The following is a 16,492-nucleotide window of genomic DNA, read 5'->3' as shown; positions in this document are numbered from 1 at the left end:
TGATGTTGAAGATTCAATCCCTATTGTGAATATTTACTCCCTTATTTTGCCTCTTTATTGACTTTAAATGTTTTTTCTCTACATGTGCACCCATCAGTATCGCTGAGCAGAGATCACAGTCAGTACCGTTGTTCTTTAATATTTAGTGAGAAATTTACAGATTCATACAACAGAGCATGTTAAGGTGCCTGTGTTAACACTAGTGGATTTATTTACACACATTACAATAACATAAAGACTTTTCACTACCAGAGATTTACACAAAAGCAAGAGCGCTGATATTTCTGGATGAAATCTCCTGGTTCACATTTACTGTACTGTGCAGAGATTTAGGAATGTTGGGCTGAAATCTGAGGCTGAAGTAAGGTGTGTAATGGTGAGTACGCCCACCTGAGGGCCCCATGGGGCGGGGGGGAGGACTGACACAATGCAGGTCATGCTCTGGACGTCTTTGTACATTACCAAGGGCATGGGAAAATAATCTGATGAAAACAAAAACCACAGCTTTAGGGTGGAGTTATGGGTAGAAGTGGCACTTAAACATAGCCTAGGGTACTGTTAGGGTGGGTAGGAGGGTTGCCACAACCCCCTGGTTGTTGTGTCTAAGCACCTGAAAACTGTTGGTGGTTGCTGGGCATATTGCCAGGGCTGCAAAGGCCTGGACAAAACAAATGCTGTTAAGCTCGACCTTGGCTGCTGAGCGACACACGTACATGTTAAATGTGTCGACACTGACTCTGGCCGCCCTCCCTCCTCTCTTCAGCCCGGGGTTGTGGAACATCAGGACCTGTGAAGAACCGTTAGCGCTCTACATGCCTAAAACTTCTGCACAGTACTGTGAACCTGAAAGATTTTTCTGCTTTCTGTGTATCGTAGCTAAGGTGCTCGTTCTGATTCTGTATGCAGTCAAATGACAATTCAGTGCTTTCAATGTTGACATGTTAAGGAGCATCAAAGCCTGACTGCTGAGCTCCTTTCACACATGCGACCCAGAAAATATCAGGATAAACATCCAGAAAATTACCTGACTTGTTTATACTTGTCCCTCACATTTTTAGTCATAGTTTTAGTTGACGAAATTAACACTGCCTACTAACTGCCCAGATTGTACCCTAGACTGTGCTCACTTGCCACATCCATCTTTTAACCTGCCCTAAAAGTGTGGACTTTATTACTATTTCTACTGATTATTTTCCCATGCCCCTGGTCATATAAGAGGACATCCAGAGCACAACCTGGGTTGTGTCAATCCTCCTACTGACTCAGAGGGCTTACTCATCACACCTACGCCTTACTTCAGCATCAGTTTTTGGCCCTAACATGCCTAAAAGTTCTGCACAGTACTGCAGTGGCATACAATCTTGTCTGGACAAAGCTGGAGACCTCTGGTCTTCATGGTGACCTTACTGACTGGAGGTAGCTGCTGGATTCACAGGTCTTGTTAGCTCTTATATCAGTCTCTAACATCTTTATGGTCAGAAAGTTCCAGGTTTCACACCTAATGTCAGAGCTGAAGGGTCTGTAGCTCCTTTGGCGTTAGCGATCCTGCCGGGTCTTGCTGAAACATCCCACAGATAAACAACAGTAACTGATTGTTCAACATGCTCGTCTGTCATTGGCTGAGCGTCAGAGGAAGCTGCCACACCAGCAGCGTGTTCTCAGCAGTGTCTGCGCATGTTTCAGGTGAGGCCATCTGTCCAATCCGTCTGTGTCCTCTGCCTCCAGAGAAGATGGCCGTTGAAGTGACTTTACTCCTCTTGGCCTCCCCCTCCTTCCCCCACTCCACAGGCCTCCCCCTCACCCACACATCAGGGTCCTCGCTCACCTCATAGATGGAGCCGTCCTCCGGGCTGTGCTCCAAGGAGTCCTGAGAGGCCCGGGGGTTCCCCTGCTCGGGCTGCGCGGTCAGCAGCTTTCCCGGCAGCTGGCAGGTGGAGTAGAGGCGGTACTGTAGCAGGAGGCGCTTTGGCTTCTCCTCCCCTGGTGGAGGAGATTCAGAGTCCTGCTGAGAGCTACTCTGCTCCACCCTCTGCCCCCCTTCATCTCCGCCAACCTCGTTTTTACTTCCCCGTCCGTCTCCAGGAGCTGAATCCTCGCTGCCGTTCAGCATGGAGTCCCGCCTGAGCAGATCTGAGGCCAGGGTGCTGGAGGTCGACACCAGGAAGTCCACAGGACCGCAGTGGGCATTCAGGGATGTCGTCCCTTTTCCTGAAGGGTAAGCAAAGATGAAACAGAAATGATGGGAAACAATGTCAAAAGTGCAAACTAAACGCATTTTGTGTTAACATTTTTCATGGACTAGTGAGCAAATATCCCAGCTTTATCTGCAGCCAGGAGCTGAGTGTGAGAGCTTCTGTTCACCTGTGATTTTGGGGATTCCCTCCAGCGTCGGTACAGGGAAAGTGAGGATGACTCCCTGGCTGGTTCCCACCCACAGCAGACCCTGACAGATCAACAGACTGGAGATATAAACCTGACCTGAAACATGAAAACAGAAGACGCCATCAGCATGTGCTCTTGATTGGATAACAGGTTCATTTACACGGTGAGAGTCATCTTTTTCTTGTTTGTCAGCCAGGAGGCATTTTTCCTTGATTGTGCACCTTTAATTTAATAATAATTACAAGAAAAGCTTCCCTTCTTTATTTACAGCTTTATAAGTCATTTAGGAGACACTTTTATCCAAAGCCTCTGAGACATAGACAGGCAGTCATGGTGCCAAGAGTCCACACTGGATTCTGAGTGTGCTTAAACTACGACTAGAACTCCAAATCTTCAGTGTTAAAGTCAGCGACATAAATATACATAACTGTATGGTAGTGGACCCTGATCAAACATAATACATTCATGATGAAAAAATCACTAGGCTAGCTCCAAAATGTATCTGGGTATATATTTAGATCAGTGATACTCAACGTGTGGCTCTTTTGTGATTATTTGTGGCTTTTTGATGTCGTATTTTTACTTCCTTTTTAATCATTTTTAATGTTTTCCAATATTTCCTGCTGCTATACAGCAGTTAGAAATATTGTGTATGAGAGCCTCCAGAATGTCCAAATTTCCCTCTAAAGGTAAATAAACCATCACATGATAAAAAAACAGCAGCATAATATTATTTAGAGACAAGACTAACCAAGGTTTTTCCTAGAAACAATAAAATGCAGCCTATGTTTAACGTAGGCTCTGATAAATTAAAGAAAGACGCATTTTAAACCTCTCCAGAGTGCTCCTCTCCCCCCTGAATGTTGATACTCTTCATCCTAATAAAGTTTTTACAGACAGTCAGACAGAGCACGCTGATAAATCACTTCAGTGTCAGTGGCAATGAAGGACATAAAGCAGCACTCTGTTTAATCATCCCCTCCTGCTGTTGATGTTCTCTGCAGCCTTGCCTGGGGTCAGGTGGGCGGTGCGAGTGGAGATGTTAACTTCCTGCAGAGGTTCCAGCGTCTCTGTGTGAAACAGGTGGATGGAGGAGCCGCGGGAGAACGCCATCCACACCCCTCCTCCTGAATGTACCATGTGGCTGATGCTGCAGCTGGGGTCAGGGTGGGCTTCAAAACTCTGCAGAGAGGGAGAGAGAGAGAGAGGGTCAGGGTCTGTGGGTCATCCGTCAGAGGTAATTCAAGGTAAAACAGGACAGTCATCTAATCATGTGTGCAGAACCTGGTTGGTTGAAATAATCCATGCTTTTCTCTGCTTTTTTGTCATAACTCATCCATTTTGGTTTAAATAAGGATCTTGAATTATTCATAAATAGCTGCTGATATAACTGTAAGCTTGCAAGATGCAGCTGCTTTTCAAGAGTCTTAAACCTGCTTTTGCTGTGCCTTTTGCTCTGTTTGATCTGAAGGTGTTTGAGACGGTGGTTTCAATATGGTGACCGCTGTTAAGGCCCTCTTCAGTAGCCAAATGGCTGCTATCACTCAGGCTTTGCCCAGTATTCTCCCAGGACTATGATCTTATCTGAACCAAAATAAAAGCGGCTCTCTCAAAATAAGAATAAGAGACAGTCGGCTGTCTCCAACCACAAATTGGGGGGTTTGATCCCAAGTTCCTGCAAGCATAGGTCAGTGAGTCTCTGTGCAAGATGCCTAACCCCATACTTCTCCTACTGCTGCAGCAGTGACGTGAATATATACGGATAGGCCTTCACCACCAGTGTGTAAAGACTTAAGATTAGATGAGGAAGGACTGGACCTATGGGGGGAGAGAGTGGGCGCCTGCTCTACCAACTGAGCTAAACCTGCACGCAGACTGGTACTTTTTAATAACGTCAGACTTGGATCCACAAACCAGTAAGCAGCAGAGAGATGCTCCATCAACACCAATGCATCTGGTGTTTCATTTCAACCCTGCTGATTTTGGTTTGCTCTAAAATCTTGTTCAAATCAAGAAATGAAATTCAATATTATAGTGAAATCCTGCAATGATTAAAGAAATTTGGGTGATCTTTCAAAATAATTTCTATTCACTAGATCTGCATGGAATACCAGAAATGGTTACAACCATTATCATTCTTACTATTGTGTTTACTTTATAAGTGTCATTAGGTCTGTCAGCATTGATACATGGTTCAAGTCCATAATAAGTGCATCGATTTTTTTTATATTCACATGCTTCATTGTCCTGTTCAGTCCACTTTGGTTAATCCACGCATCTCCCGAACCGTGCACACAGGGTCCATTACATTCTGTTTGTATTCACTGCAAAAAATTAATAGAAAGTGGAAAATTGTTTCATTCTGCAATGAAAATAAGCAGTGAGGATGAGCCTGTGGCTCTGTCACTCCTTCAGAATCACTCTGAATCCATCCTGACAGAACACTTCATACGACACCAGCTGTGCCAAGTTGGAGAGATGGGGAAAAACTTTTAGGACGCACTCACACTGGGGATCTGTACCGTGCCTTTATCCAGTAGCTGCCTTTATCTGGTATATTTCCATGGTTGTTATCCACATGATATACGGGCAAATCAAGGCGTTGAAAATAAGGATTCGGTACGAGAGAGAGAGGGAGGAGGGCGAACGAGCAGGAAACAGTGGGAGCCAATCTGAGTCATCAATCATCACCATAGGTGTAGCACAGGGGGGAAAGGGTACTGATTCCCTGGGCCCACAGTAGGGAGGGGCCCTTGAGATGCCTGTAAGGAAGCCCATTTGGCTCAAATAAAAAAAGAAAAAAATGCGAAAGTACCGCAATTCTTGAAAAAAAAATTCTAAGTCATAATCATGAAATAAAATGTCAGAATTATAAGATAAAAAAGTCGTAATTATGAGATAAAAAGTCAAAATTATGAGATGAAAAGTCAGAATTATGAGTGAAAAAGTCAAAATTATGAGATAAAAGTCATAATTATGATATAAAAAGTCAGAATTAGAGGAAAAAAGTAATAATATGAGATACAAAGTCAAGATTATGAATTAAAAAGTCAAAATTATGATATAAAAAAGTTATAATTGACTAAATTACTTTTTATCTCTTAATTTCGACTTTGTGTCTTTTAATTAGGATTTTTATCTCCTAATTTTGAATTTTAATCCTATAATTATGACTTTGGTTTTTTTATATTCCTTATGTCCACGTTTTTCTTTTTAAGTGGCAGAAATGGGCTTCCATATGCCTACAATGAAAAGTGTGTTTTTATATAATTTTTCTTAATAATTAGTTTCATTATCGTATCAAAAGTGACTCAATGAATCGGTCAACAGACTGAAATTTGTACCATATAGAGTAAAACACAATTCTGGGGGGGGGCCCTCTCTTAAAAATGTCCAAATAGTGTGGTCCAGCACTACAAAATAATGCAAGTACATTTAATTTAGCCACAGTAAAAAATTGTTAATAAATTGGGAAATTATGGTTAAAAATACATCAAAGTGCATATATATTTGTAAAAATGATGCAACATTTGTTGCTTGGCTAGCTGGCTAAGGGGAGCCCTGTGTAATTTTCTTTCTAGGGGCCCTGAATCCCTAGCTACGCCCCTGATCAACACACTGCTTCCTCAGGTTAGAAGTTTTGTAGCAAACCCTTTAAACGTCATGTCACAAATATTGCAGTGTAACCTACACCGTATTTTGAAAAGTTGAGCGCTACTTTCGAACGCTTCCTGTCAGCCATGCTTGTTTTGTTGATTCAGTGAGCTGCCACCGATGCGATTACTCTCGTGCGTGCAATGCTGCGTTTGCGTCCAGCATGGAAAATTGACTACTCTTCCACTTTCTTGCAGTTAGAAGGATGCGTTTAGGTACCGAAACATTGTACCGTCTGATTTTACGTGAATCAGTACTCCGGAGTACTGACGGAATTTGATCGGTACCTACAAAAGTACCGAATTCAGTACCCATCCCTAACCACAACAGTCCGGCACAACACCTGCAGTACTACCGATGCTGCACCGCCTGTCAATCTCACTCCCTTTTACCCTCACTTGTGAACAAGACTCCAAGATACTTGAACTCCTTCACTTAGGGCAAAGACCCACTACCATTAACCTTGTTTATATTATAATATGAAAATGCTAATTTTGGATCTGAAAGTCATCATTTTTTCCCGTTATCAATAACTGCAACTTTGTAATTTTTTATATTTCTAACTTTAAAGACCCCCTCTTTCCCATCTACTTCCATTCATTTAGCTGGAATGTTTTCACCCAGAAAGAGCCTGGCCCTGCACCAATTTACCGATGTACCTGCTCTCATCTATTGCTGTGACTGGTGGACGTTAGTAATATTCTGGGACTATTCTATCTCTATTTCTACTTTGTATGTTAGTGATTTTCTAAGTAGAAAATTCAATCAACATATTTTTTACAAAAGAAAGACGTTGGAAGGAAAATAAAGTGATTTGAAGATTTATATTTGGGTCTGAAAATTAGAGTGAATGATTCAAAACTTTCTGTCATCGAAAAGACTGAACAGCTCGAGGATAGTCCTGAAAAAATCCTCACCAGACAATAAAAATAACCTTCAAAAGCCGGCCTATTATCATCTAAATCCTATTCCTGATGTGGCATGTTTGTGAGTCTTTAAGAGGGCAGGACGGCTGCTGCTCCTCTTCTGTTATTGTCCTCAATAACAAAAGGATGAGTCAGTCCTGTTTTTTAAGGACAAAGAGGAAATAATCCCAACAAAGACACTCCTTTCAGTATTATATCCCATTCATTAGAAGGAAAAACAAGACACTTTATGATGTGACACCGTGGCTCTGTAGTGTCTCGCTGAGTGTATGAGAGCAGACTCCAGAGCTCTCTGAGCGGAGACGATAGAGACTCTGTGAGTGGGAGAGGAAGAGGAAACTAATGAGCCAGAGTGAGTAGCAGTGGTGAACACTGTTAACAGAAGGAAACATGCAGATACACGTAGAGGGCTCATGGTTGAGATGTTTTTAGGATGTTTGCACAAACATAAAATATTCCAGAGTGAATATTCAGAACTAACCACACAGTTCCTGGTGTAAATTTTGATTCTATTTAGATCTGTCCACATTTTACAGACTACAGAGGCTTTTTAACATTTAAATCACAAACTAACCAGTCCAAAAACAAATGTGTTGGATGCATAATCATCAACATGAAGGCAATCCACTGTGTTTAAGACTGAAGTCTGCTGGTTCAGCGTGGGTGAAGTAGCTCCATGGGAGATGTTGCCGACCCATTCTGTTCACCAGTACAGGATACAGAGGTGTTATAGTTGATGACCTGCTAATGTTATTGGTAACGGAAATGCACTGGGCTTGTGCTGTGTAAAACTGAATGGGTAACTGGAGCTGACTGGAGATGACTATTCACTGTTGACACCATCTGCCTTCCTTTCTTACACTGCCATCTTGTGGAGATTCTAGGAAAACTTTTTAACTCTCCCAACCTGCTTCAAACCAACAGTCACTTGGAGTGTGTTTTGAATAAAAACTAACAAAAAGGTACTGACATTTTGGTATAGCACCAAAAGAAAGAGTTTATATCTTTAAGATATGACAAAGTTGGATGAAAACTCTGAACTTTTATAATAAAATGTTGTTTGGAATCAGCCAATAAAAAGTCAACACTGCAAACACTGCAGATGCCTCTTTATGTAGTTTTAACTTTCAAACAACAGGCCATCTTCCAAGTAAAGCTGGGTGTACACTGTGTGATTTCAAGCCACAGTCGTGGCAGCATGTCATCTCATACTGTACGACTGAATCGCTTAGGATGCACAACCATTGCGCACGAGTTGTGTGCTCACACTGTACGATCCGACGGTCATGCACGACCTGAGCGCTCACACTGTGCAACTGAAATCGGGACGGACTGTGGCAGAAACCCGCAGAGCGTCCTTTATAAAAGTCTCACACACTCAGGGGGAAGTGTATCCAGTCATATTCACTCTCTCCCCCCTTTATTTCTCCAGCTTTCTCTCTCTCTCTCCCCCGCTACCTCTCTCTATCCCACACACACTAACAGCATCACCTTTGTGTCAGCTGCAGGTCCATGGATAAAGAATATTTCCTGCTCGTTTATTTCCTTTATCATAGTGGGGTGCATCAGAAAGTCATTCCAGCCGTTGTCATGGTAATACAGGACGTTGTCTGACCGTTTACAAAGGAAAACAATCCCCCAAAGTTGTTTATCCTACTCGCATTTCTGCTCTCACTGTGAAGTGTCTGGAGTCATAAGACCAAAATATCAAACATGCCAGAAATCTTCCAGACCAGTCGGGAGCAGGTCATTAGGTTGTAGTCGGGCCCCCCTGTACACAGCATGACAAACAACCCCCGACACGACTGAAAGTTGGCCCGACTTTAGAGTGAGTTGTGCGACTCTAAATTCGTGGCTGAATGGCAGGAAAATCACACAGTCTACACCTGGCTTAAGACTCATCTTCCCAGTAGCCTTTGCAGCAGGACACATCTTTGCACTGATAGGAGGAGACCTGAGGAGACTTTGCAGGGGGTCCAAAGGTAATAGAATTAACTGTGACCCCCAATCATAGGCCGTATCATCTCCTTCTAGCAGTCCTGCACAGCAGCTGCTTTCCATTGTTGCTCTGTTTTCCTAGCTTTAGCTTAAGTTTTAGCATGGTCAGCAATCGGCTGGTGGAGTAGAAAGAGTTTTCTTCCCTTCCTTCAACAACATCAGGACAGGAGTTCTGCAGAAAACCCACCAGTATCAGAACGACATGCAACCCTCGTCCCGCTTCAGAAGGACAATACGAGCCTCGCTCCCCTTCTTGACATCTTGATGCCACAAGACTTGCTGGAGACTTATACCTGGATTCCAAGCCTGTGTTTCTTTTTTTTTTTAGAGATTTATTTTTGGGCCTTTTCATGCCTTTATTTGATAGAGGAAGGACAGTGGATAGACTCGGAAACGGGGAAGAGAGTGGGGAGAGACATGTGGTGAAGGGCCACAGACCGGATTCGAACCCGGGCCGCCCGTGTACATGGGTGGTGCCTTAAACCACTCGACCATCTGCGCTCCCCAAGCCTGTGTTTCTAAAACTGTAAAGCCAATTTGTTTAACTGACTCATAAAGCTTGCATCAGCTAACTGTGCGCATCCTTACTGGAGACACACCCAAAATGCTGAAGAGACATTAATGGACTAAACTCTGTTCACTCCTGGATCTAGCTGGACACCAGACTCTAATAACACTGCAATCACCAGTAAGAGGTTTTTATCTGGGCAGAGTTAGCTGCGGGAATGTTTCATGTGCATGCATTGAAAGCTGCATTTGTTGTCTTATTTTCTACTTTTGTGTTGCTGATTTGCGTTGCTGTGTCCGTTAATGTCCAGTATAGTGTCTTCACCTAAACCAGTGGTTCTCAAACTTTTCAGCCCGTGACCCCCAAAATAAAGGTGGCAGAAACAGGGGACCCCCACTGTACCTGAAAGTAACTGAACACAGCCATGCACATTCAAGAACAGTCATGACAGGGCTGTCCATAAGGGGGTATAAAGGAGAGAGCTTTCTGGGGCCAGACTGGGGGCCCATGGAGGTCAACAAAATCATGGTCTATTATAAAGCTAAGCTGTGATATCCATATTTTATATTTAACCTGAAAAAATAACCGCTAGTATAAAGCTGTCTTAAAAATGTAAATCTATTTTGAAAAAAATAAAATAAAATAAAATAAAATAAAATGGGTTAAAAATTGAAAAAATTGGTTAAAAATGGTAAAAAATGGTGGAAAAGGTGGTGAAGCTGAATCTTAAAAGTAGCAGAATGGCAAAAAGTAGCCGAAAAAAAAAGCAAAATGGGTTACAGTGGCTAAAATGGGCATACATAGTGGTTAAAGGGGAATTAAAAAGTGGCTGAAAAGGCTTTAAATTTGCAAAAATGGGTGGAAATCTGGTGAAATGGGAAGAAAAATCTACATAAACTGGCAAAATAGTGCTAACTGGGAAAGAAAAAATAGGCAGTATTAGCAGAAATTGGTCAAACTGGCAAAAATGGGCATATCAGATAGTGACATGTGGTTAAAATGGGAAAAAGGGCATAAAAAGTGGTAAAATGAGGTTAATAGTGGCAATAATGGGTCAACAGAGGCAACATTTGGCTTATGTGGCAAGAATTGGTTTAAAGTGGCAAAAACAGGCAGAAAAGTGGTGGAAAGAGATTAAAATGGCAAACTTAAGTGTCAAATGGCAAAAATGTGTTAAAATGATGGGTAAGCAACATCCGGTGTGGAAATCCTCAGTTTCTCTGAATCCTGAGTTCATGTTTAACATGTGGCCCACAGAAACAGTCAAACAGTCAAATGTATTTTCTGTCTGTGCAGAAGGAGGTTGAACAGAGTTCATTTGCTTAATGCAACAACAGGTTGATTCTAGCCTGGCTTCGCCCTGAATAAATTACTGACAGTGCTGCCATGATGACTCTGAAATGGTAAACAGACTCAGAAATCATGCTGAATACATTTACTGTGCTGTCTGTCTCCTCTCAGGACTTCCAGGTGCAGTCTGTGAACCAGAGATACGGTTTGGGATCATAACCACGCTTTTAATATGGAGACATTTTTCACACGCAATAAGCAAGGACACAGAAAAAAAGTGGTGGAAGGGGTTTAAAATGGCAAAAATAAGTAACCTGAACCGCCAGATGGAAGTGTTTCACACATCCATCTGGGAAAGCTTCGAGAGGAAACATTTGAGAAAAGGCAGAGGCTTTGAAAAAAACTCGGAGTGTGACTGGATGACCGTTCTGTCTGTCATCTCTACGGGTCAATCAGAGCAACATAACACGTGACGTAGCCACTATCGAGCTGCATGTACACAGCTACCGAGGAATAACACGAAACATGGCGACTATAGACATTAAAGTACTCGAATTTTGTCATTTTTGAAAAGAAAACAACTCACTGCTGTTCTTTGTTTTTCTTTTAATGAAGAAATGCCATCAAGTTCTGATAAAACTTGCGCTTTAGCAGCATCCATGCAAAGCTCTTCCGCCATAATTGCAACGGCCTCTTGCTGCTGCTTATATACGTCACGACTAAGCTGTAAGTGCTGAAAGTACTTGTCACTGATTGGTCCTGTCACTTTCTAACCGGGCCCAAACAGTTCAGATGGGAGCTTTGCAAGATGAATTCACCAGTGAAAAACAAGGAAACGGGCGTATCCATCTGCTTTGCAAGGTTAAAAAATAAGTAAGAAAAAAATGAAAACTGCTTAAAATTTGGCAAAATTGGTGTAAAGTGGCAACAGTGGAATTCAAAAGATATTCTTAGTTTTTTAGGGAATCTGGAGCCCCCTTGTTAGTGTCTCACGATCCCCAAGAGGGTCCGGACCCAAAGGTTGAGAACCACTGACCTAAACCAACATCACTGACTGCCATCAAAATTGAAGTCCGGCCCCTGGGTTTCTGTTATGAGGCTACTGAATGGATTTTGTAGCTGAGGGCTTAAGTTTCCACCATCTTTAAAGTCACACGTGAAACCACGTGTAGCCATTTATGCATGTCGACCATCTTTGTTCTAGTCAGACATTTGGGAACCTCAGCCTCGTTCTCTCCCTCTAGTTTCTCTCTCTGACACTCTCATGTGCACACATTTATCACGCTTTGCTTTGCAAATAGTTTATTTATAGTAGCTTAATTTCATAATAGTTTGTTGAATGAAGTGACATTGATAACCTTTGAATCTGCTTTGTTTAAAAACATTACTACAAATTTTAAGAGAAGTTGTCTGTGATTATTTTGCATATACGCAGCAATAATCTGCTAACTGAGAAAGTCAGTGCTCATTCTTGATCCTTCAGTTTATTTAAATATCAGTATTTATTAAATATCAATAATATTAGTATTTTAATTTTTACTATCAGACTGAGCAGACTAATTTTTGCTCCTTTTTGGTTGTTCTTCCTTATTTCCAGGGTGGTGCCCAATTATTTATAAATCTACATTAATAATCTTATCTATCTACAGTCCTTAACAAATGTATTAGACCACCCTAACCCCAACCAAAGTAAGGTTTATGCCACAGCTGCCCTAAATTAACAGCATTGGTAATTACCAAAATCATTTTTTTACTGCAATGGTTAATACACCAATATGTAGAAGCTCTTTAACCCAAATGATATATTTAATGCTAAAATAGAATTATTATTGTTATCCATGAATTTTCAAACTTACTGATTTACAAAAAAACCCTGAAAAATAGTAAAGCACATTCATATTTCTTGATTAATATGTCAAATTATAGTTATTTACTTGAATTCCTGAACAGAAAAATGAGTTTTAGTGGTTTAATGTTATGCTTGATTCATTTCTGACTTCTCAGAGAAGCCCAGTGAGCCGGCTCAAATTTGGGTGAATTCAGTTTGAAATTCCTCATTCCTGTTCAAAATGGTAAAACGTGAAGAGCTCACTGAAAATGAAAAAGTCTGCATTAAAGCACTTCATGATGCTGGATGGTCTCTGAGACAAATATGACAGGTGGTCTAATACATTTGTTAAGCACTGTATATTAATAATTCTAATAATTATGAGTAAAACTTTCATAAGAACCAAAATCTAGCATTAAAACCCCATCAATGCTTATTTGTTTATTTGAAAATCAGGCCCTATGTTATGCATCCTCAGGAATGACTCAGACAAATATGATGCTGCTGTTGTAGGAATTTATGGCTGAGGCAAATAATGATACAGATCGACAGTGTGTCAGTTATCATATAAAAAAATCGGAGTAGTTTTTGGCTTAGATTGCATCAAATTAAAACAAACTTTGTTCTGATCTGCATGGCTCCTTATCGATTATATTTGAAGCTCCAAAAACTAACAAGCAAAAGCAAATCTGTGAGCGAATGACACAACTGAAGGCCAGTAAGTGTCGTCTTATTAAAATTGGACACCAGACGGACTGCCAAGTCCGTAATTCAATACCTAAAGATGCAGTAAAAGAAAATGACTTCTATTAATCACAAAACCACGCAGCACAAACAAGTTAGAAGAAGCTCAGAGAGAGAGCTCAGGTAGCTCCATACTCAGTCATTTAAATCATTTCATTTCTCTGTCACTCTCTGTCCCTTCCTGCTCAGATGATCAGCTGTTCACAGATGTTAACTCTTATCTGATACAGCCACTTCCTCTATTAACCAACCATTCTACTGCTGTCACATTTTAATCTGTTCTCTATTCTTTAATCTACATCAGGTCTTGTGATCAAAATGTCTATGACGCTGTTCCTGCATAAGTCTGCAGGTGTCACTTCTTCTTCTTTGGTTCTTTTTAATTGCCTTACACCTGACTGATGTGTGTTTAATTCCACTCTATCTCTCTAAAAAGAGCTGCAATTAAATATAAGTACGTGCTTTAGCTACAAATCAATCCAGGCATCACAGCCCACCTCTGTATGCAGTCTGAGCTATCAGAAATGAAACCGTTCACAGTATACACTGAGCTCTGTTAAATCATGAATTAGCTGTGATTAACCACATTTTTGAGAGAATTGAGTTCAATTTTACAGGCCACACCCAGGCCTGATCACTGCCAGACCTGTTGAATCCAGAAATCCCTTAAATAGAACCAGTCTGACAAAGTGAAGTGGGCTAAAAGATCTCCAACACATCATGGAACCATCCAAAGAAATTCAAGAACAGATTAGAAACAAAGTCACTGACATCTATCGGTCTTACAAAGGCATTTCTAAGACTGTGGAACTCCAGCCAACCACAGTGAAAGCCATTATCCACAAATGGGGAAAACTTGGAGCAGTGGAGAACCTTCCCAGGAGTGTGCGGCCTACCAACATGATTCCAAGAGCGCATCAAAGACTCACCCAAGAGGTCCAAAAGGAATGCAGAACAACATCTAAAGACCTGCAGGCCTCACTGACTCAGTTCAGGTCAACAATAAGAAAGAGACAGCAACAATGGCATCATGGGAGAGTTCCAAGACCAAAACCACTGCTGACCAAAAAGAACACAAATCATGACCTCGACCTCAGCACACTTGGATTATGGAGCAGGACAATGATCCAAACACACCAGCAAGTCCACTTCTGTGTGGTCTAGCCAAAGTCAGGACTTAAATCTGACCTTAAACAGGCCATTCATGCTGGAAAACCCTCCAGTGTGGCTGAATGGAAACAATTCTACAAAGAAGAGTGGGACAACATTCCTCCATAAACGCTTGCTTGCAGTTATTACTGCCAAGGATGAAACCACCAGTTATCAGGTTTAGGGGGAATTACTTTTTCACACAGGGGCAGGTAGGTTTGAATGGATTTTTCCCCATAATAAATGAAATCGTCATTAAAAACTGCAGTTTGCATTTACTCTGTTATCTTTGTTTGATATTAAAATCAGTTTTAAGATCTGAAACATTTTAGCGACAAACAATAAGAAATCAGGAAGGGGGTGAATACTGTTTGACGGCACTTTAAACTCCTGTTTGAGAGTCAAAGTGCAGGTCTAACAAGCTTCAAATTCAAGTCTCGCCCTCTTTGTGACAGGCTTTTTCTGGTCCTCTGTGTCGCTTTTTTATTAAAGAGTGATTGAAACGTTCCACTGCAGCTTCCCTGCATCCTGAAATATGAAACGGAAACTGCTCTAACAATGTGGAAGCTCTGTGCCATACTCCCTTTCAATCTATAGAATTTAAACGGCAAAATGTCACATTTTAAAGACTCTAAGATTTTTGAAAAATGCCTAAAATAACTGCAATATAAGAGCAAGTCTAATAAGCATCAAAATAATAAAGTTCTTATTAAGGCTGTTTGAAATGTCCCATTGCACCCTGAAATATGAGAAACACGATGCATCAGAAGTTCTTACAGTGTGACAGCAATATGCCCAATTCTCTTTAAATTCAAATAAATGAATGCTACATATTTGTAGCATCAAAAGCAGAAAATATCTTTGCAGGAATCTTAAAAACCAGCCTTCATCAGTGAAAATCATCAGTGCAAACTCCAAATGCAACCCTTACTCCGACTGGGATTCTCTGCAGCTTTTTCATTTAAAGCATGGTTGAAATATTCCCCTGCACCCTCAGAAAGCCTACAGGTATAAAAGTTGAATGCAGGTGAGCCTTTACAGTGCTGTTCTTTCCTCTGTCAGTAGTACAAATGACACAGATAGTTCTGTTAGCCACTATGATGGCGCTGCTGTTTGTTTTACAACATAAATGTTTAAAACTTTCACTCACCAAGATTCTGAGTGGATTGACCTGAAGCTGCATAAATATTTCATTTCAATGTAGAATATTATATTTAGATGATGAAATGCTATCCAGAAAGGTCATGGAGCACATGAAATATGCACATATCCACTTAAATGCACTTTATAACTTTCTAATCTGTCTTTTATGAATGTGCATGTGAGGTTGAATGCATGTGGGTATGGAGGGAATGTTACGTATGTTAAGACAGATGCATATTTGGTCGATCTGTTTACAAAGACAGTGGAGGAATCTCTCCATACTATGGTTGAAAACCTTGGACATGAGAAAAGAGAGTCTAACAAGCTTCAAAGGAAGCACTCACTCAGTCAGAGGTGTTTTATCCTCTCTTTCATTTTAAGGGCACATTCATATTTCAGCAGCTTCACAAAGCTTCATTGTAGCAGAAAGGTCACAGGCTTACACATGCACAGGCGAGAGAACAAAATAACACATTCCTCAATTAAACTTCCCATCCATCCCCGCAGAGACACAGCGACTTCAGACTTTTGTGTGGAGGAGCGGAGGAAGACGAGTCGCTTCGCCTCTGGCAGCCTGTTAGCTGCAGACACAGCCGTCTGTCAGTCAAACTCTAACTCACAACAAGTGTTGGAGTCCCCAAGGACTCGCTTCCACACACCTGATGCCTCACACGGTCTATCAGAGTCAGAGCGGTGTGAGGAATTACAGCCGACAGCCGCGGATCGCTGGCTGTGGGAGGAGAGATTACAACACACCAGGACATGGAGACATGAGCTGATTAATCCGGGCACGAGGATGTCAGATATTCAACTTAAAATAATTCAAATATGTTGAATCACTCCTCTGCCTTTGTGTCAAACTAGGACAGC

The 16,492-nt window shown here is 41.4% G+C and overlaps 1 protein-coding gene across 2 annotated transcripts in view; it reads right to left on the bottom strand.

The window, feature by feature from the left end:
• Window positions 1-743: 743 nt before the first annotated feature.
• LOC121517016 (rho guanine nucleotide exchange factor 10-like protein) overlaps window positions 744-16,492 on the bottom strand; it is a 79,115-nt gene continuing 63,366 nt past the window's right edge. For both annotated transcript variants that reach the window (XM_041798506.1, XM_041798507.1), the window contains 3 exons: window positions 3,393-3,564; window positions 2,362-2,478; window positions 744-2,208 (listed from right to left, as the gene is read on the bottom strand). In XM_041798506.1, coding sequence (XP_041654440.1) covers window positions 1,613-2,208; window positions 2,362-2,478; window positions 3,393-3,564 — 885 coding nt within the window. In that variant the 3' untranslated portion in view covers window positions 744-1,612. The remainder of the gene's footprint in view (window positions 2,209-2,361; window positions 2,479-3,392; window positions 3,565-16,492) is intronic.

Source organism: Cheilinus undulatus, linkage group 11, assembly GCF_018320785.1.
Source record: "Cheilinus undulatus linkage group 11, ASM1832078v1, whole genome shotgun sequence".
In the NCBI taxonomy this organism is placed as follows: Eukaryota; Metazoa; Chordata; class Actinopteri; order Labriformes; family Labridae; genus Cheilinus; species Cheilinus undulatus.
Note: the sequence above shows the minus strand (reverse complement) of the source record. Positions and strands in the feature narration are given on the sequence as shown.